At 42.0% G+C, this 20,457-nt stretch overlaps 1 protein-coding gene across 4 annotated transcripts in view; it reads right to left on the reverse strand.

Moving 5' to 3' along the window:
• Positions 1-1,507: 1,507 nt before the first annotated feature.
• The window catches only part of npnta (nephronectin a), a 90,440-nt gene continuing 71,490 nt past the window's right edge, over positions 1,508-20,457 (reverse strand). For all 4 annotated transcript variants that reach the window (XM_059965389.1, XM_059965390.1, XM_059965392.1 and 1 more), the window contains 2 exons: positions 6,302-6,561; positions 1,508-3,974 (listed from right to left, as the gene is read on the reverse strand). In XM_059965389.1, coding sequence (XP_059821372.1) covers positions 3,873-3,974; positions 6,302-6,561 — 362 coding nt within the window. In that variant the 3' untranslated portion in view covers positions 1,508-3,872. The remainder of the gene's footprint in view (positions 3,975-6,301; positions 6,562-20,457) is intronic.

The raw sequence follows: 20,457 nt of genomic DNA on the forward strand, positions 1-20,457 counted from the left end.
ATTAATATTCTGTTAATGTAATAGACTTTATATCACTTGAGCAGAATATACATGTTCTTCGGCTCATTTAATTCCATACCAAAAAAATAATTCAGTCACATGCCCTGGCTTTTGGGGATCTGCTGCTGTTCGTAACTGTTCCATCAATCTGTGCAGTACTTGGGTGGTTTGGGATTAATTGGCTGCTTTGAACAAATGGGCGTGTCAGATCCGTGGGAACCCATAGGCCTCATTCTGCACTCTGAAATCCCATATAAAGGCAAACAAGAGAGCTGAAAATTTGGAGCCTTGCAGTTGAAATGCAGCTTCTGGTATTCACAAAATTTATGGTATCAAATGTAACATCACACCATAACAGCTTGAGAATTAAATTCATGTTGTTTTCAAAAAAATGTCAAACTAGTCAACTAGTGTCCATCAAACAATGAAATCTATCATCATTTACCGCATCTTTCTTATACAAGCAGTCCCTAGGATATGGAACAGTTGCATTCCTGAGAACTGTTCGCAAGTCAGAAATTAATTAAGAGCACCATGTGGGACAAGATCACAGAAACAGCTGTGAGGAGAGAGCAGGCAGGCCTCTGAAGGACTGCTGCCAGCCATCCTCACTAACTCAATGAGCTTACTCAGTTCTCCCAGCTCTTTTTAGTTTGACCATGTTCCCATTGCTACAGCTATGGGGTGGGTGTGGGTTGATGGGGACAATTAGGGAGAAACAGCATACCCTTCCCACCCAGCAGAAGATGCTTTCACACCTGAAGCAGTCAGCAATCCATCCCAAATGCTCACCCATATGTATGGCATGTCCATGAATTGGGCACTTGTATCCCACACCAATGTGTCTGACTCTTAATAGACCCCATCTGTAACCCAGTCAACGCAGTTATATCAAACCCACCACATTTTTCTTCTGGCAGGTGGAAAATTATGCCTGCCCTACCAGTAACTAGTGACACTTCTTTCAACAAGCACCACAAGAAAGGTTGCTCAGATGCCCAGTGTTGGCAGAGCAGCGAGAGTTCGAATTCTCAGTAGCTTGTATCAGTAATGCTTTTGAAGCATTCACTCGATCTTAAAGTGTTACTGCTTCCTAAGGCCCTTGAGCTTTCAAGTACCAATTTATTTTATTTATTTACTTAGAAACAACAGCCTCTTTCACCCAATTACACCCATATGACCAATTAACCTACTAACCTGTATGTCTTTGGGATGAGGGCAGAAACCAAAGTACCTGCAGGAAACCCACAAGTTAATTTTTTATTACAAAATCAGTACTTGAAATCCATTCCAATGAATGGGTGGCTTCAGTTGACTTGCTGTCATTAACATAAAGAAATTACATTCCTGCCTTTGTTAAATATTCTGCAATAAATAGTCCATCATTGCTCACTAACAGCTTATGTGTTGGATCCTCTGAACTGCTCTCAACTGGAGATGGTCACATCCCGTGGATCTGAAGATGTCAAGTAATCAGAATGACAGGCAAGATATGGGGTATAAAAAGTATATTCAGACTGTAATGTTTACTAATAGAATATGTGAAATAACAAGTGAAAACTCTAGAAAATATAGCCACCATTGTAAACATAGTGTCACAGGAACTAGAGTAAGCTCTATGCTTTAGTGCCACCCAATACTGCTCATGGGTGTTGTTTAACAAGGATTACAAAACAAGCCAAAAAATGCCAACATGATGCAGGCATGCAAGGACTGACTATACAGCTATGTCGAGAGGAGATTTACAAGAATTTTGCCTAGATTGAAGAATGTGCCTTATGAGAATAGGTTGAGTGAACTCGGCCTTTTCTCCTTCAAGCAACAGAGGATGAGAGGTGACCTGATAAAATTTGAGGATATGATAGGGTCTTTTAAGAGACTTTTGGATAGGTACATGGAGCTTAGAAAAATAGAAGGCTATGGTTAACCCTAGTAATTTCTAAGCTAGGGACATGTTCCGCACAACTTCATGGGCCAAAGGGCCTGTAATGTACTTCAGGTTTTCTATGTTTCTATCTTTTTCTATCAGTGCATTGATTGTGTGGATAGCCAAAGGCTTTTCCCAGGGCTGAAATGGCTAACACAAGAGGGGTTAATTTTAAGGTGCTTGAAAGTAGGTACAAGGGGGATGTCAGAAGTAAGTTCTTCACACAGAGAGTATGTGGAATGCACTGCCAGCGATGGTGGTAGAGGCCGATACAATAGGTCTTTTAAGAAACTCTTAGATAGGTACATGGAGCTATGGAGCTTAGAAAAAAATAGAGAGCTATGTGGTAGGAAAATTCTAGGCAGTTTCTACAGTAGGTTATATGGTCAGCACAATGTTGTGGGCTGAAGGGCCTGTAATGTGCTGTAGATTTCTCTGTTCTGTGTTATCATCATTGGTGGCTATAGTAGAGAGAGGATAGCTGCATCCTTTACTGTAATAACCGCGTTATGATGAAGGCTACTTAACGGTAAGTATGAACAAAGCCCACGGGGGTAGGCTACTGCACCCTGGCGACCAAACAAGGACTACTGTAGTTTGGACAGCTTGCTTTACTCCTGCTGAAAGAAAACTTTTATTTAAATACTACATTATAAAAATATAATGAGCATACTTACCATTTAAAAAATGAGGAAGTGAGCTGTACATTGTCACATGTCCATTAATTACACTGCAATCCGAGTCACTGTTACAAAACTTATCAATTGCTGCCTGAAAAGCTTGTCAAAGTACAACTGTGTTTTCCTGCAGTGTTTATACAGTACCATTGAGTGCCTTGACATACAAACAATTTCAGTAAATATATGCTCATGTTAATGTGAAACTCATTTTAAATAGTGAGACAATCATAATGAATTCATTTACAATTAAGTACATTTTTGAACGGTTATAGTTGTTCAATGTCAGTTACTAAACAAACAATTAAAAGCAAAAGCATATTGTAGGAACGTGTTCATGGAAAGACAATGACATCCCAATTTGCAAGTTATTAGGTGACTAAAATGTGAGGGAGAAACGAGGATTATTAAGCCACAGTCCATGACAGTACAGCTGAATGAGACCATGCGCAGTGCAGGAGACCACCCACATGAAATAAGTGGTTTCCCATTGTACAACAACATGCTTCTTATTTGACTGTGCAAGGAGCCAACAATCAGCTTTAAGCTGAGATGGTCGTGATAGCAAGTTAAAAGGACTTCTAATACAATGAGGTGGTGGACGCTATGATATAAGGTGACCACAAGAAAGACTTAGTCCTGCAAAATGTAAGGGCAAGAGTGATAGGAAAAAATGAGAGAAGACCAGGGATCATTTGAGTTGAGTACAGCAGAAGTCCCTTAAAACATCCAACACATTACACTGCATGTATGTCAAGGATCAGGTTAACTTTAGAAGTGGAAGTTTCTAACATGGGAAAGCTGGACTCAAGTTTCATGTTACATGAGAAATTTCTCATCTGAGGGACAAGACTCATCAGGATGAGTACCAAGGCCAAGTAACAATTCCATGGGATGTCGACAGAGCTGGCATTGAACTAAGTTTGCGCTACAATCCTGCCTAATATGATAGCAAGTCAACTGATGAGTCATTTATTTAGAACTGCTGTTCAAACACCCCTCTAATTATGGAGATTTCATACACACTTTCCTCAGTATTACTGGACTGCAGACTAATTGTATAAGCACACAGGATAAGGTTTATTGGAAATGTGGAGTTTGTTTGAACTCTTGTGTCCTTGGAGGGCCGTGTCTAGGGTAGACTGTTTGCACAACTTGAACCCAGGAGTCAAATAGAATGCAGTCAGCTGCCTCTCCCCTTGCAGTCAGTCCTCCTACAGATAGAGGAGATGAGGTGATGTCCTTTCAGATATGAAACCCACTCTTTTTTACTGCCCCCAAGGCTTTCCAGAGCAGTGCCCGTTTTGCAAACTGATATCATCCAGTCCGATGATTCCTCGCTTCTTCTCTTGCACCCCTTTGAAGATGACCTGGGGCAGAGAGAGAGAGAAACCAGGTGAGAAACTTCTCTGAAGAAATGATCCACCTCTTCTTGCCTACTAACCATGTGCCATGATCTGATCTTTTAATCCAATAGTTGCAGCTAATCTGAAGAAATAATGTATATTTGAATAATTTTAAATAACTTGAGCTGGAGTAAATACTTTTGATGTTTTGGCATCAAATACATTTGGCAGATCAACCAAAACAATAGGAAATGCAGGGTAAATTATGATAAATATTTCTAATGTGATGCAGCCTCAATTGATTATCATAAATTTGCTTCTTGTTAGCACAGGAATGAGGGGAAAAAGAATGCAAAAGAGATTTATGAAAATTAAGGGGTTACTAGAAACACTGGTTATGTTTAAAGAAATATGTCATCTAGCACCCATATGGTATCTTGAAGGAAGTGGTAGATCCTGCAGAGGGTTTGGAATAATCTTCTGATAATTCTGAGATATTGGAGAGGTTCCAGAGAACTGGAAAATGGCACGTCTCATAATTTTGTTCAAAGAGAGTGCATGGATATGCTCCACAGCTACAGTTTGAATGGATAATTTTAGAGATGGGAAATTCCTTTGAAGCAAAATTCTGGGGAAAATAATAATAGAAAAAATAGTTCATGAATGAGAGCTATGGACGTCTTCAAGGCAAATCATGGTTGGTTAACCAGACTGAATTTTTTGATGGGATAATAGAGAAGATTAATGAAGGGAATACAGTAGATGTGGTCTATGTGGGTTTCCAGAAAAGGTTTGATAAAGTCCCAATAAGCAGCTAGTTAACAAAATTAGAGACAAACAATCAGAGGTAGAATGGATGGCAAAGCTGACAAGAACAGGTGAATATACGGGAATGAATGGTTACTTAGCAAGATGGCACGTTAACAGCATTATCATTGAGAGCGCATTGCCAGTAAAATCGGTTCAGAAGCCAAGTTTCAATATTTATCTGTTTGTTGTTAAAACATGCAACCTTGATATTTCACTGGACTGCAGTAAGTCAGGATCAAGAGAACAAAAAAGCTCATCAAATTTGCACAAGACTGAATTCTCAACAGTATGCACATTAATAGTGTAAACATTCCTGTGCAATTTTTGAAAAATAAGCAAAGCCTATCACTATATGGCGCTTGGAGATCGGCCCACCTATACAATCAGAGGCCAGTTTAATTATGTCAACCCATATTGCCATATTTTTCTTGAGAAGACAGATATCCTACAGCAATTCTCATACCCTTGGGCCATTTCAAAACCTTCATCCCACCAATAAAATAGTTCTGAAGATTGTCTTGGTGTTTTGGAGGAATACATTCGAGCTAATATCTGCACATATAGATTACTGAAGCAAGGATTAGATTTCAGATAATGGATTGAAAGAGAAATGTAGGCCATAGAAGCCACTTCAATTTTCTTAAGTGGCACCATCAGAACATTTGAGGGCAGACCATCTTGTGCTAATCACCCATGATTTTCACCCCTTTGATTTCTTTAAGCAATCTTGTGAGAAGTCTGCATTCCTCTCGTTCTTGCTCTAGTGCACCCCCAATTGTCTATGTGCTTTTGTGTGTCTTGGTCATAACATTTTGATTTTCCTATTTCCTTTTTACACAGAGAGTGGTAGCTGTGTGGAATGAGCTTCCAGTAGAAGTGGTAGAGGCAGGTTCGATTTTGTCATTTAAAAATTAGATAGGTATATGTACAGGAAAGGAATGGAGGGTCAAGGGCTGAGTGCGGGTAGGTGGGACTAGGTGAGAGTAAGCGTTCGGCACGGACTAGAAGAGGCGAGATGGCCTGTTTCCGTTCTGTAATTGTTATATGGTTATATGGTAATACAACCCTCAGAACTCTTCTATCATCAAACATCTGGTCACCTGTCCTTGTGCATTTTCTGTTCACATTATATATGGTCACAGATCATTTTGTACAACACTAATCTTTAAGCATTTTTATATACAAAAGGTGAGACCTTCATTCAGTTCTAGGGAGAAATGACCACCCATTCTTGGAGAAGGACTTGGGAAGCCCATTGTCATTTTTTTTCAAAAAATGCCCCTTGCCTTTCTGTGTTACACATGGTTATTTCCAACTGCAATCCCCTTAGCAGATGCAGCCCATCTGTGCACAGTAAGTAAGTTTTCCACAGCCATCAAAGGCGCATTTTGATATGAGTTGCTCAGGCTGTGCTGGCAGTGACACATGTGGACAGCTGTTTCTGAACAGATCGTGCATGTGGCATTTGAGAATGATCACGTGCAGTATGATTGAATGCTCTTCCACACACACACACAAAAACTTATCCTTGCAGTACTCACGCTCTCAAGACCTGGTCCTCTTAATGTGAACCGACTTGTCCTCCAGCCGTGCCCTCTGTTCCTTTCCCACAGTGGATACCCATAACTGCCATTCCTCCTCACAAACACCTGGATCTTTCCAGGAGAGTCTCCAGATAACTTGTGCCTGAAGGTCAGACAGAGGTTGCCTGTGTGTGCCTTTTGCCCCAGTGCAAGGAAAAGATGGGCGGCTTCCCTCCGTTTGTAGTTAGACACAGGAAGAGTCAGATACCAACCACGACCTAAGAACACAAGCAGGAGGGAAATGGACTTGGTACATATGTTTGTACAAGGGTTGCTATTAAAATGGAAGTAAAACAAACAGATATCATCAGCCAAATTTCAGAAAGAAAGAACAAACTTGAATCGATAAAGTGTCTCTCATTCTCTTGATATTCCAAAGCAATTTTCTGCAAATGAAACACTTTTGAAAGATAGCCACTTTGTACTATGAACAACATGTGTCGAACAAAATCCCACAAAGGCATTGTGATTAATAGCATGGTAATCTGAACTGGCTTGCCCAGGGGTCACCAACCTTTTTTGCACTGCGGACCAGTTTAATATTGACAATATTCTTGTGGACTGCCAATGGTGAGGTGGGGGTGTTAATCATGACCGGAATATAGGTGATAAGTCACTTCTAAGTGGCTAATACACTCAATTTTGTTTCTAAAGGGTTTATCTAATGAATTTTATATTAAACACACAGCACATATTTTTCTCACGTGAATATAGTGATAAGTCAATTATAACTCACATAAGTCAATAGCATCATAACATTTTAAGTAATGTTTGGATATTAAACACACAGCACATATTTTCCTCATATGAACATATAAAATCATTGCAAATAACCAGTGAGAGGGCGAGGTAGGGCCGGAGGTTCCCGTTCCGGGACCGCAGCGGTCAAAGTCCGGAGAGAGCGACCCTCTGAGCGAGGAGTGCAACAGGGCACGCAAACCCCCCCTGTAGGTAGTTAGGATCTATCGGCTGACAAAAGTTTGGCTTGAGGGATGACTTCCACTAGATCGCAGCGAGGTAGCTGCTCTGCTACTTACAAAATCCTGAGCCCAAATTAGGTCGTCTGCGAATATTTTAGCACTGGGTTCCCCACGAACATTCGGTGTGCTAAACAGGTTTAGAGGCGGCGCCCATCTGTCCGCGCTCCAGGCCAGTATCAACGGCACTTATTGCCAGCCGCGTGAGGCGGCTGGTTACCTGAGGCCAACCAGTGATCCCTGGCGCAAGGTTATCACTGCATTTAGACGACTGATGACCTCGCGTGCATTCAAGCTCAACAGTGGGCATGATCGGGAATGAGGAAATGTGCAGCTGACTCATATAGTTTCATATCACCAAATCATATCATTTCCTCGCGGCCCGGTAGCGCACGCTTTGCGGCCTGGTGCCAGTCCGCTGCCCGGTTGTTGGGGACCACTGGGCTTGCCCACCGAAGTCAAAGGGTAATGGTCTGTAATTAGAGATGTTTTGCAGGGATCTGAACTGGGACTTCTGCTGTTTGTGATGTATATAAATGACCTGAATAAAAGTGTAGATGGGTGGATTAGTAAGTTTGCAGATGCTGAAAATCCAAGCAACATACATAAAATGCTGGAGGAACTCAGCAGGCCAGGCTGCATCATTGGAAAAGAGTAAAGACTCAACGTTTCGGGCTGAGACCCTTCATCGGGACTGTAAAACAAGATGAGCGGTCAGGGTAAAGGGGGGAGGGGAGGAGGAAGTGCAAGGTGGTAGGCAATGGAAGAAAACAGGAGGGGTGGAGGGTTGGTAAAGAGCTGTGAAGTTGATTCGTGGAAGAGATAAAGGGCTGGAGAGGGTTGAAGGCCATGTAAGAAGGGAAGGGGAAGGTGCATCAGAAGGGGGATAATGGGCAGGTAGGGAGATAAGGTGAGAGGGAATGGGAATGAGAAATGGTGAAGGAGAGGGGGGAAATTAATGAAATCGGTGTTCATGCCATCAGGTTGGAGGCTACCCAGATGGAATATAAAGTGTTACTCTTCCAACCTAAGTGTGGCCTCATTGCAGCAGTAGAGGAGGCCATAGACTGGCATGTCAGAATGGGAATGGAAAGTCGAATTGAAATGGGTGCCCAATGAGAGATACTCAGGCGATTTCTGGTAAGTACTCAATGAAGCAATCTCCCAATCTATGCTGGGTCTCACCAATATACAGGAGGCCATACTGGGAGCACTGCATACAGTTGATGACCCCATAAGACTCACAGGTGAAGTGTTGCCTCATGTGGAAGGACTGTTTGGAGCCCTGAATGGTAGTGAGGGAGGACGTGTAGGCAAGTGTGGCACTTGTTCCACTTGCAAAGTTAAGTACCAGGAGGGAGATCAATGGGGAGAGATGAGTGGACAAGGGAGTCATTTGGAGAGCGATCCCTGCAGAAAGTGGAACATGCAGGGGAGGGAAAGACGTGATTAAGACGTTGTGGATAGTGTGAATGAATGGCAAAGAATAGATCGGGATATAGATCAGTTGTAGATATGTGTGAAGAAATGGCAGATGGAGTTTAACCTGGCCAAACACGAAATGTACCTTGATCAGTCAAATGTAAAGAGACAATACACTGTTTAAGGACAAGGCCATTGATAGTATTAATTGAGGAGCAGAGGGATCTTGGGGTCCAAGTTGTAGGTCCCCAAAACTGGCTCCAAAGATTGATAAGGTGATTAAAAAGGCATATGGCATGCTTCCCTAAATAATCATGTTATTGTCTTAATTAGTTTGTCTTAATTAGCATTGAATTCAAAAGGCAGGAAGTCATAATCATAGAGTCATAGACGTGAAGAATTGTAAATTAAGAGCCAGCACAGAAACTGGCCTTTTGGCCTATCTAATCTATGCCAAACTATTTGACTGGCTAGTCCCATCGACCTTTACGCCGACCAAAGCCCTTCAAACCCCTCCCATCCATGTGCTTATCCAAATTTCTCTTACATATTGAAATCAAATCCACATCTCCACTTCTGCTGTCAGCTCGTTCCACAATGTCACGACTGTCTGAATGAAGAAATTCCCCCTCAACTTTCCCTTAAAGATTTCATCTTTCACCCTTAACCCATGACCTCTAGTTCTAGTGTTTTCCAACCTCAGTGAAAAAACCATGCTTTCATTGCCCTATTTATACCTCTCATAATTTTATATATCTCCATCAATATTCCCCTTAATCTTCTACACACTAAAGCAGGGGTTCCTATCCTTTTTTATGCCATGGACCAATACCATTAAGCAAGGGGTCAGCGGTCCTCAAGTTGGGAACTCCTGCTCTACAGAATAAAGTACTAACCTATTTAACCCTTCTTTCACAACTTCAGTCCTCCAATCCTGGTAACATGCTTGTTAATTTTCTCCGTACTCTTTCAACCTTATTTCCATTTTTCCTGTAGGTAGGTAATCAAAACTGCACACAATGCTCCAAATTAGGCCTCACCAAAGTCTTGTACAACTTCAATATAACATCCCGTCTCTTGTACTTGCGATTTTAATTTATGAAGGCCAATGTGGAACAAGCTTTCTTTACAACCCTAACTACCTGTGACACCACATTCAAGGAATTATGGAACTGTATTTCCAGATCACTCTTCTACTGCACACCTCAGGAGGAGGTAACCATGTAAATCCCACCCTGACTGGTCCCATCAAAGTGCAACACCTCACACCTATCCATATTAAATTCCATTTGATATTTTTCCAGCTGGTCCAGATCCTTTTGCATGATTTAATAGTCTTACTCAATGTCCACTACACCCCCAATCTTGGTGTCATCTGCAAAACTGCTAATCCATTTTACCACATTATCATCTAGATTGTTGATAATGGATGACAAACAACAACAGACCTAGCACTGATCCCTGCAGCTCACCACCCGTCACAGGCTTCTAAGTCAGAAAGACAACCATCTACTACCATTCTCCTGTTTCTCCCACAAAGCCAATGTCCAATCCAATTTACTACTCATCTTGAATGCCACGCAACTGAACCTTCTTAATTAACCTCCATATAGGACTTTGTAAAAGGCCTTGATAAAGTCCAAGTCGTCAGAATCCACTGCATTGCCCTCATCAACTTTCCTGGTCATCATCATCATCATCAAGTGTCGTGTCGTATAACATAGGCAATCATGGTCTATGACCATGATTAAACATAGAAAACCTACAGCACAATACAGCCCCTTCAGCCCACAAAGTTGTACTGAACATGTCCCATTGTTCTTGCCAAATTTTTCTACAAAACTGGTTTGCCATTGCCTTCATCTGGACAGTGTCTTTATAAGATGGGTGACCACAGCCATTATCAATGTGCTTCAGAGATTGTCTGTCTGATGTCAGTGGTCGCATAACCAGGACTTGTGATATGCACCAGCTGTTCATCCTTACCGAAGAGTGACCTGCAGGCTAGTAGAAGGAAAGTGCACCTTATACCTCCTTTGGTAGAGGAGACGTACACGACCATAAGGTATAGGAGCAGAATTAGGCCATTTGGCTCATCAAATCAACTCTGCCATTTCATCATGGCTGAACAAATTTTCCTCTCAGCCCCAATCTCCTGCCTTATCCCTTCATGCCCTGACCAGTCAAGAATCTGTCAACCTCTGCCTTAATTATACGTAAAGATTGGCCTCCACAGTTGCCTATGGCAAAGAATTCCACAGATTCACCACTCTCTGGCTAAAGAAATTCCTCCTTATCTCCATTCTAAGTCCTCTGGTCTTAGACTCCCACCATAGAAAACATCCTCTCTACATCCACTCTATCAAGTCCTTTCACCATTCGATAGGTTTCAATGAGGTCACCCCTCATTCTTCTGAATTCTAGTGAATACAGGCCCAGAGCCATCAAACGCACTTCATAAGCCATTCAATTCTGGAATGATTTTCGTGAACCTCCTTTGAACCCTCTCCAGTTTCAGCACATCCTTTCTAAGACAAGTGGCCCAAATCTGCTCACAATACTCCAAGTGAGGTCTCAGCAGTGCTTTAAAAAGTTTCAACATTACATCCTTGCTTTTATCATCTAGTCCTCTTGAAATGAATGTTCACATTATATTTGCCTTCCACACCACAGACTCAACCTGCAAATTAACCTTTAGGGAATCCTGAACAAGGACCCCAGGTCCCTTTCTGCCTCCATTTTTCATATTTTCTGTCCATTTAGAAAATAGTCAACCCTGTCACTTCTTCTACAAAAGTGCATAACCATACTTTTTCCGATACTGTATTCCATCTGCTACTTTTTTTGCCCATTCTCTTAATCTCTCTGTCCTTCTGTAGCCTACTTCCTCAAAGCTACTTGCCCCTCAACCTATCTTCATATCATCTGCAAACTTTGCAACAAAGCCATCAATTACATCATCCAAATCATTGGCATATAACTTAAAAAGAATTGGTCCCAACACAGACCCCTATGGAACACCACTCGTCACCAACAGCCAGTCAGAAAAGGTTCCCTTTATTCCCACTCTTTGCCTCTTGCCAATCAGCCACTGTTTTATCCATGCTAGAATCTTTCCTGTAATACCATGGACTCACTTGTTAAGCAGCCTTGTGTGTGACACCTTGTCAAAGGCCTTCTGAAAATCTAAATACACAACATCAACTGATTCACCTTTGTCTATCCTGCGTGTTACTTTTCCAAAGAATTCCAACTGATTTGTCAGGCAAGATTTTCCCTTGAAGAAACCCTGTTGACTATGGCCTATATTGTCATGTGCCTCCAAGTAGCCTGGGACCTCATCCTTATTAATCAACTCCAACATCTTCTCAACCACTGAGGTCAGACTAACTGGCCTATATTTGCATTCTTCTGCCTCTCTCCCTTCTTGAAGAGTGGAGTGACACTTGTAATTTCCTAGTCTCTAGAACCATTCTAGAATCTAATGATTCTTGAAAGATCATTACTAATGCCTCCACAATCTCTTCAGCCACTCTTTCGGAACTCTGGGGTGTACACATCTGGCCCAGGTGACATCTACCCTCAGACCTTTCAGATTCCCTAGAACCTTCTCTCTAGTTATAACTTCACACACTTTATGCCCCTTGACACCTGCAACCTCCACCATATTGCTAGTGCTTTTCACAGTGAAGACTGATGCAAAATACTTATTCAGTTCTTCTGCTATTTTATCGTCCCTCATTACTACCACTCCAGCATTGTTTTCCAGTGGTCCATTCCATTCTCATCTCACTTTTAAACTTTATGTATCTGAAGAAACTTTTGGTATCCTCTTTAATATTACTGGCTAGCTAACTTTTATATTCTACCTTTACCTTATTAATGACTTTTTAGTTGCCTTCTGTTGGTTTTTAAAAGATTCTCAATCCACTAACTTCCCACTAATCTTTGCTCTATTATATTCCCTGTCTTTGGCATGTATCTTGGCTTTGACTTCTCTTGTTAGCCATGGTTGTGTTACCTTTCCTTTCGAATACTTCTTCCTCTTTGGGATGTATATATCTCTGCCTTCCAAGTTGCTTCCAGAAATTCCATACGTCGTGAAATTTGTTGTTTTGCGGCAGTGGTACATTGCAATACATAATAAAAGAACTATAAATTACAATAAGGGTGGGCCGAAGGGCCTGCCCTTTTCTATGACTCTACTGTGTATAAAAATAAATTAAATACTGTAAGTAGTGCAAAAAGCGAGAAGAAAAAAAGTGAAGTAGTGTTTACGGACAGCATGTCTTCTGGCTCCTGTACCTTCTCCTTGATGGTAGCAATGAGAAGGGGGCACATCCTGGGTGATGGGGCTCTAAATGATGAACATGGCCTGCTGAAGGTGTCCTCAATGCTGAAGAGGCTAGTGCCCGTGATGGATCTGGCTAAGTTTACAACTTTCTACAGCTTTCTCTGATCCTGTGCAGTGGCCTCTCTATACCAGGTGGCAATGCAGCCAAGTAAAATGCACTCCATGGACATCTGTATAAATTTGTGAGTTCTTTGGTGACAAACTCCTGAATGAAATATAGCCACTGTTGTGCCTTCTTTGTAACCACATCAATATATTGGGGCAAGGATAGATCTTCAGAGACGTTGTCATCCAGGAACTTGAAACTGCTCATCTTTTCCACTTCTCATCCCTCGATAAGGACTGGTCTACTCCTTGGTCTTACTAATGCTGAGTACAAGGTTGATGTTGCAAACCTGCTTAACCAGAACTACCTTGATCCTGAATGACTCCTGGTCACCAACTGAATTTCTGCCAAAAAGTTGTGTCATCAGCAAATTTATAGATGATATCTGAGCTGTGCCTAGCCACGCGCAGACGTGGGCTTTGAGAGAGTAGAACAATGGGCTAAGCACACACCCTTGAGGTGTGCCAGTGTTGATTGTGTCAGCAAGGGGAAGAGGTTATTTCCGATCCACACTGACTGTGGTCTCCCAGTGAGGAAGTCAAGTATCCAGTTACAAAGGGAGGTACAGTGGCCCAGGTTTTGGACCTTGTTTATTAGAAGTGAGCGTATGGATGTGTTAATGCTGAGCTGTAATCAATAAACAACAGTCTGATGTAGGTATAAGTATTGTCCAGGTGGTCCAAGACCAAGTGAAGAGCCAGTGAGATTGTATCCACTGTTGACCTATTGTAAATCTATTGTTTCTATCTAGATCTATTGTAGATCTAGAATTGCACTCTCTCTAGTTGGTACCTACCTCTATTTGCTAATTGAATGCTTCTGACAAACTCTAATCCATCCAGCCCTTTTATAGTACGGGAGTCCCAGTCAATATGTGGAAAGTTAAAATCACCTACTCGCACAAATGCAATCTCTTCACAAAATAGCTCTCTAAATCCCATAGACTGTTATAGACTACCGTAAATTCCGGACTATAAGCCGCTACTTTTTTCCCACGCTTTGAACACTGCGGCCTATACTACGGTGCGGCTAATGCATGTTTTTTTTCATGCCGCCAAAAACATTGTGCCTCGTAACAGTAGACCAATAAAATTGATGAGTAGTTCACAGAGGTCCAATGAAATTGTACGATAAATCAAGCGCACTTTCACAATTAAATTATTGTAAATCAGTCATTTGTACTCACCCTCATCAACATGGAAAACACTCGAAGAAAAGCATATGATGCAGCTTTTAAGTTAAAGGCGATCAATCTGGCGGTTGAAGAAGGAAATCGAGCTGCTGCACATAATCTTGGCATAAATGAATCGATGGTGAGATGGTGGAGACGCCAGTGCGAAGAACTGAGTCAATGCAAAAAGACAATAAAAGCTTTCATAGCAGATGGCCCGAACTTGAAAACTTTCTTGAAGACTGGGTTAACACACAGAGAGCAGGCGGCCGCGGTGTTTCCACCGTGCAGATCAGACTGAAGGCTAAAGCAATCGCCACCAAAATGAAAATCGAAGATTTTAGAGGTGGGCCATCGTGGTGTTTTAGATTTATGAGACGAAAAGGCCTGTCCGTCAGGGTACGCACGACTCTGTGTCAGCAGCTCCCTCCCGACCACGAGGAAAAGCTTGCTAACTTCCGCACATTCACTCAAACAAAGATAGCGGAGAATTCCATCGGGCCAGATGATATCATAAATGAAGTATGGATGAAGTACTTTTGACGTTTGACCTGCCTCTCACTCGGACTGTTAATAAAAAAGGTGACTCGTCCATCACACTGAAAACAAGTGGCCATGTGAGAACGCATTTTACTTGTGTTCTGAGCTGCACAGCATCCGGACTAAAGCTTCCACCGATGGTGATTTTTTAAGCGGCTGACAATGAAAGTTCAGTGAAAGCTGCCATCAAGAGTACAAACTCAATTCCCGCTGTGATTCCTGGGGGCACCACGAAGTATTTGCAGCCACTGGACATCTGCGTGAACTGGGCATTTAAAGTGGCGCTGCGCGTTGAGTGGGAGGCTTGGATGGCGAGCGGCGAGAAATCCTTTACCAAAACAGGACGCATGCGAAGAGCATCTTTAACTCAAGTCTGCCAGTGGATCCTAAATGCGTGGAGCCGTGTCACAACATCCACCATCACCAGCGGGTTTCGAAAGGCTGGACTGCTGCATGATGAAGAGGACCGCGTGCGCTCAAGTGAGAGCGACAACGAAGAGACTGAAGTGAGTGACGAGATCCTGAGGTTTTATTCAATTCGGACACTGAAGAAAGGACTTTGATGGTTTTAGTGCGCAGGAGGAAGATGAAGAAGGCGATCAATAACTTTTCCTGGTAGGCTGCAGTATATATATTTTTTTTACCAGTCGTTAGGAGATATTGGAATGTTGTTCGTGCACTGTTCAGTAAAAAAGTATACGCAACGTAATTTGTGTGCTACCAATATGTATGTATATTTAAAAGTAGCTGTGTTACAGGCACTGTTCAAAAAAAAGCATTTGCAATATATATTTGTTTATGTTACCATACGGATTTAATTAAAAGTTAAAAAATCTTCACGTGTAATATCTTTCTATGTAAATATCTCATATTACAATGTGGGACACCTGCGGCTTAAAATCCGGTGCGGCTTGTACAAGTACAAAATTGATTTTCTTTCTAAAATTAGAGCGTGCGGCTTTTAATCAGGTGCGCTCTGTAGTCCGGAATCTACGGTACTATATATGTGATCATCCCTTTCTTATACCTCAGTTCCAACCATGTAGCCTTCATGCAGCCTTATATAAGTTTAGTTAGGCCGCATCTGGGTCCCTATTATAGGAAGGATTTCAAGGTTTTGGAGAGGATGTAGAAGAGCTTTACCAGAATGCTGCATGGATTAGAGGTAATGTGCTATTAAGAGAGGTCGGCTAAACTTGGGTTATGTTTTCTAGAGCGGCAGAGGCTGAGGGGAGATCTGATAGAGGTTTAAATGATTATGAGAGGCATAGATAGAATGAACAGACAGTATCTTTATCCCCCAGAGTCGAAATGTCTCAAACCAGAGTGCATGTATTTAAGGTGAGAGGAGGTAATTTCAAAGGAGTTGTGAGGGGCAAGTTTGTTTTTTTAAACACAGAGAGCGGTGGGTGGCTAGACTACACTGACTGAGTTGGTGGTAAAGGCAGATACATTAGGGACTTTAAAGAGACATTTAGATAAGCACATGAATATGAAGAAAATGGAAGGATATGCACAGAGGGGATTAGAATAATTGGCCGATTGTTTACTAATTCATTTAACTTGTCACACCTGTTTGTCAAAGAGCCTGTTCTTCTGCTGTACTATTCTTAAGGGTACAATTCTAATGTAGTTTCCATACTTAACTCTCTGTGTTTGTCTTTTATTCACAGAGCCCTCATCTCAAGAAGCATCAATTAGAAAAACCTGAAACCAAAATACTGGCTTGGCTAGAAATCTCTATCCTCACCTTGCTAAAGTAGAAAATGAAGCAAGCTTTAGTGTCCACCCATTATTACAAACAAATACTAAACACAAGAGATTCTGAATATACTGGAAATCTTGAGCAATACACACACAATGGTAGTAACTCCGCAAATCAGCTGTCATCTATGGAGTGAAATGAACAGTCACATTTTTAGCTGAGTCCTTCATTGGGACTGGAAAAGAAAGGGGCAAAAGTCAAGATAAGAAGGTTGAGGTGGAGTACAAGATTGTAGGCAATTTCTCCCCCTTCTTCTCTTCTCTCTTGATTCATTTCCCATTCTGAATATCCTCTTTCACCCTTTATCTTCTCCCCGCCAACCTCATGAACTGCCCATCATCTTCCCCGGTTCTCCTTCTCCTTCATTTAACTGTCCTCTCCTATTAGAATTTCTTCTTCTTTAGCCTTTTTATATCTTCCAACTCTAACCTCCCATCTTCATACATCATCTCTCCCCCTCCCATGGTCTCACTTATCACCTCCAAGCTTGTACAGCCCCTCCATCCCCACCCCACCTTCTTATTCTGGCTTCTGTCCCCTTCAGTTCTTGGCTCAAAACATCGACTCTTTATTTCCCTCCATGGATGCTGCCTGACCTGCTGAGTTCATCCAGCATTTTCTGTGTGTTATACTAGAACCGCATGTTGACTGGTAAATGATGTACAAAGATTTAAGATGAATTAAGATTGACTATACGGCAGCTTTCACACCCTTGGGACCTCTACAGAGAGCTTTACTATCAAGAATTTTGAAATTCAGTCATGTTGCAATGATTGGCATACGGACTGGGGAGAAGTGCCTTGTGTGGTGAATTATTATGACTTGAAATGTACTGTCTGAAAGGATGATGGAGGCAGAATCAATAGTAGCTTTCAAAAAGGAAGAGGAATAAAAGGAATAATTGGAGAACTTTTTCAAAGAGTTGGCAGAGATAATATAATATTCTATGCCTAATATAAAGGTAACCAATGCCAAAAAAGACTTATTGACAATAAACAGTCAGCATTACCTTGAGTGCAGCAAGTTCCCTTTTGCACTTTTGGCACAAATGTCCACAGTTAACAAGATAATTGTTGCCATGGCTCACCACAACTTTGTTCCTCATGCACAACAGTCAGCAGCCAGCACATCACAGCAGTTCAGAACAGAGCACAGGGTTTGAATTTGTAATTTAAAGACATTGAATATTCTGTTTGCAGGGAGAGATAGCTTTTTTACCCCAGTTCCTCTATCTCCACCACATCTGTTTTCAGGGTGAGGCTTTTCATTCCAGAACTGAAATGTCCTCCTCCTTCAAAGAAAGGGACTTGCCTTGTTCCACCATCAATGCTGCCCTCATCTGCATCTCTTCCATTTCATATACATCTGCCCACTTCACACCAGTTCCTCTTGTCTTCAACTACCATCCAACAAGCTTCACCATCCAACACATAATTCTCCAGAATGTCCACCATCTCCAACAGGACCCCACCACCAAGCACTTTTCCTCACCTGCGCACTCCACTTTTCGCAGGATCACTCCCTACGCGACTCCCTGGTCCACTCATCTCTCCCCACTGACCTCACTCCAAGCCCATTAGTCTTGCAAGTCGAACAAGTGCCACACCTGCTCCTATAGCCCTTCCCTCACTACCTTTCAAGGCCACAACAGTCCTTCCAGGTGAGGTGACACCTCACCTATGAATCTGTTGTGGACATCTCACTGTAAACAGTGCTTCTGGTGTGGCCTCCTGGTTATCAGTGAGACCCGATGTAGATTGGGAGACCGCTTTGCCCGATCTGGCACTAAAAGAGGGATCTCCCAGTGGCCACCCATTTCAATTCTACATCCCATTTCCATTCCGACATGTCAGTCCATGGCCTCCTCTACTGCCACAATGAGACCACACTCAGGTTGGAGGCTACCCATTTGGAATATAACATGTTGCTCCTCCAACCTGATGGCAGAACATTAATTTTTCAAATTTCTGGTGATTGCCCCCCTCCCATTCACCATTTCCCATTCTTGTTTCTCTCTCACACTTTCTCTTCTCACCTGCCCATCACCTCCTTTTGATGCTTCTCCCCCTTTCCTTTCTTCCATGGTCTTCTGTCCTCTTCTGTTAGATTACCTCTTCTCCAACACTTTATCTCTTTCACCTGTCAACTTCCCAGCTCTTTCCTTCACCCCACCGCCCCCACCCCAGTTTCACCTATAACCTGCCACTTTGCACTTCTTCCTCCCCTCCCCTCACGTTCATATTCTGACTTTTTGTCCCTTTCGTTCCAGTCCTGATGAAGAGTCTTGGCACAAAATATCAACTGTTTACTCTTTTCTATTGATACTGTGTGGCCTACTGAGTTCCTCCAGCACTTTGTCCGTGGTGCTTTGCATTTCCAGCATCTGCAGATTTTATTTGTTTTTAGCTTTTTTCATTTAAGTGTAACTACACACGATTTACACACACACAATCAGACTAAATAGTCTATAATGTTTATACGCCATATAAATCATGACATCTTATCAACATATGCTTCTATTCCTTTCTGTCTCAAATGTTCATCTAACTTCCATTACATGCAAAATGCTGCCACTTGAACTATTCCTGCTTTATTAAGTTCCACATTCTAACCATGATGGTTAGAAAGAAGCATTTCTTCTGAAATTCCACTGAATTCATTGGTAATTCTGTTTATGGCCCTCAGTACTGGGCAACAAAATAAGAGTTGTATAGTGCTTAATTAACAAACACTAAATTAGAATTGTGTTCCTCTCATCAGTAATGCAATTTACATCAGTAACAACAATTTGCATTTATGCAGCATCTTAAAATTGAGGAATATCCCATAATGCCTTCCAGTTGAGTCCAGGAGAAACAAATTGGACATTGAATGTATCTAGTGTCACTCCAGAGCCATCTGGGTTTAGTTAAGGAAGGCAGTACCCATTCTCCTGACAGTCACAAAAAGCACATTCTATCTATGCCTATCAAATTCTGAGAGTCCTCAACTTCACCTTTCTCATATTTTCACATTTGTTCTATTATTAAAAAAGGCCATTCAGCCCATTGTGTCTATGTGGCCCTCAGAGCAATCCCATCATTCCCATCCCCCAATTTAATTCCTTGCAACCTTGTCTCTCTCAAATGTTCTAATATTCACTTCTCACTGCCCTGGTAAAGAACCTAACTTAATCAAAGACACAACCCACCCCAGTCATTGTCCCGTCTCTTCCCTCCCCCATCAGGCAGAAGATTCAAAAGCCTGAAAGTGCATACTACCAGGCTCAAGCACAACTCATAGTTATAATACTAATGAATGGTCGGTCCCCTAATACGATAAGATGGACTCCAGACCTCATTATGACCTTCCACGTTATCGTCTGCCTGCTCTGCACTTTGTCTGCAACTGTAACACTTTAACATCTGTTTATTATTTTCCCTTGTACTTCTTCAGTGTACTGATGAGCTCAAATGATTTGTGGGATGATTTTCATTGTTCTTTGGTACATGTGACAATAATAAATCAACATGCCAACGTTACTACCCTATAGGCAATATACACCAAAGCAGCATGTCTGTAGGATGTGGGGGGAGGGGAATGGAGTACCCAAGAGAAATCAATGGAGCCACGTTATACTTGTGCGTACGGGCTACACCACAGCCTACACCGTAGCGCTGATTTTCACTTCTGCATCGCTCTACGTCGTAGTGAGCATGTGTTGGTGTGCGCCAAAACGCTAGTTGGCAGTGGAGTTTCTATGCCACTCTGTTGAGTTTCTTCGTGACAGACATGGACGA

The sequence above is a fragment of the Hypanus sabinus genome, chromosome 3 (genome assembly GCF_030144855.1).
Source record: "Hypanus sabinus isolate sHypSab1 chromosome 3, sHypSab1.hap1, whole genome shotgun sequence".
In the NCBI taxonomy this organism is placed as follows: domain Eukaryota; kingdom Metazoa; phylum Chordata; class Chondrichthyes; order Myliobatiformes; family Dasyatidae; genus Hypanus; species Hypanus sabinus.